The sequence below is a fragment of the Antrostomus carolinensis genome, unplaced genomic scaffold (genome assembly GCF_000700745.2).
Source record: "Antrostomus carolinensis isolate BGI_N321 unplaced genomic scaffold, ASM70074v2 scaffold34778, whole genome shotgun sequence".
Lineage (NCBI taxonomy): Eukaryota > Metazoa > Chordata > Aves > Caprimulgiformes > Caprimulgidae > Antrostomus > Antrostomus carolinensis.
In genome coordinates, this window is record NW_010332912.1 from 4,485 (window position 1) to 5,220 (window position 736).

Here is a 736-nt window from a genome sequence, read left to right on the forward strand (position 1 = left end):
GAGGAGAAGCAGTGCCAGCTGCACATGCAGCCAGAACGGGCTCTGTCACCGATACTTTTAGCTCAGTCTCCAAAAGCACAACCAGAAGCCACATGCATCTTGCTTCGACCCTTCTTTCCCATCAGCCTGATAGCTAGGACTCCAAAGAAATAACTTGGTTGGACATTTCCACTCCTTGCTGCTTGCCTGGGAGGAAATGGGGTCGCCAGCAAAGGTGAGACCAGCCTGCCTGCCTCGTGGGAGCGAGTCATTTCCAGCTGGACACAAAGTCACACATCTCCTTGCTGGTGCACGGGCCATCTCCCTGATGGTCCCTGTGAGCTCGGTGGGTAAGCAGGAGGCAGGGGGTTCACTCAGTGAGAGCCAGGTGTCCAGGTGCTGGCCCACCCCAGCTCCTGCTCGTCTCTCCGCAGCTCTCGGGGTGATCCATCAGGCTCTGCAGGGTCCCTGGCACAGGGTCCCACAGCTGTGGCCCCTGCCCAGCAAGCCGGCTGTCCCTTGTCACCTCCGCCTCACACGATGCCATTGCGCGTGGGGTGAGTCCGTACCCGGTGGATGATGACAGCAGTGGCCAGGGCCGTCATGATGAGGATGGTGGCCAGGATGATCAAGACGATGACCCAGATATCCAGGACATGCTTGGGGAGGGCAGCAGCACTGGCGGGGTCATGGAGGTCCATCCTGGAAGGGAGAGGCAGAGGGGTGATGGGGCAACTCCCTCCATCCCTCCCATAGC

The 736-nt window shown here is 59.9% G+C and overlaps 1 protein-coding gene across 1 annotated transcript; it reads right to left on the reverse strand.

Annotated features, from left to right (window-relative positions):
* Positions 1-512: 512 nt before the first annotated feature.
* Positions 513-680, reverse strand: SMIM3 (small integral membrane protein 3). Its single transcript, XM_010173696.2, has one exon. The coding sequence runs from the start codon at positions 678-680 to the stop codon at positions 513-515; it is 168 nt and encodes a 55-aa protein (XP_010171998.1).
* Between the last annotated feature and the right edge of the window lie 56 nt (positions 681-736).

Excerpts from the sequence above, each read along its gene's own strand:
- SMIM3 (XM_010173696.2), bottom strand. The coding sequence starts at position 680 with ATGGACCTCCATGACCCCGCCAGTGCTGCTGCCCTCCCCAAGCATGTC.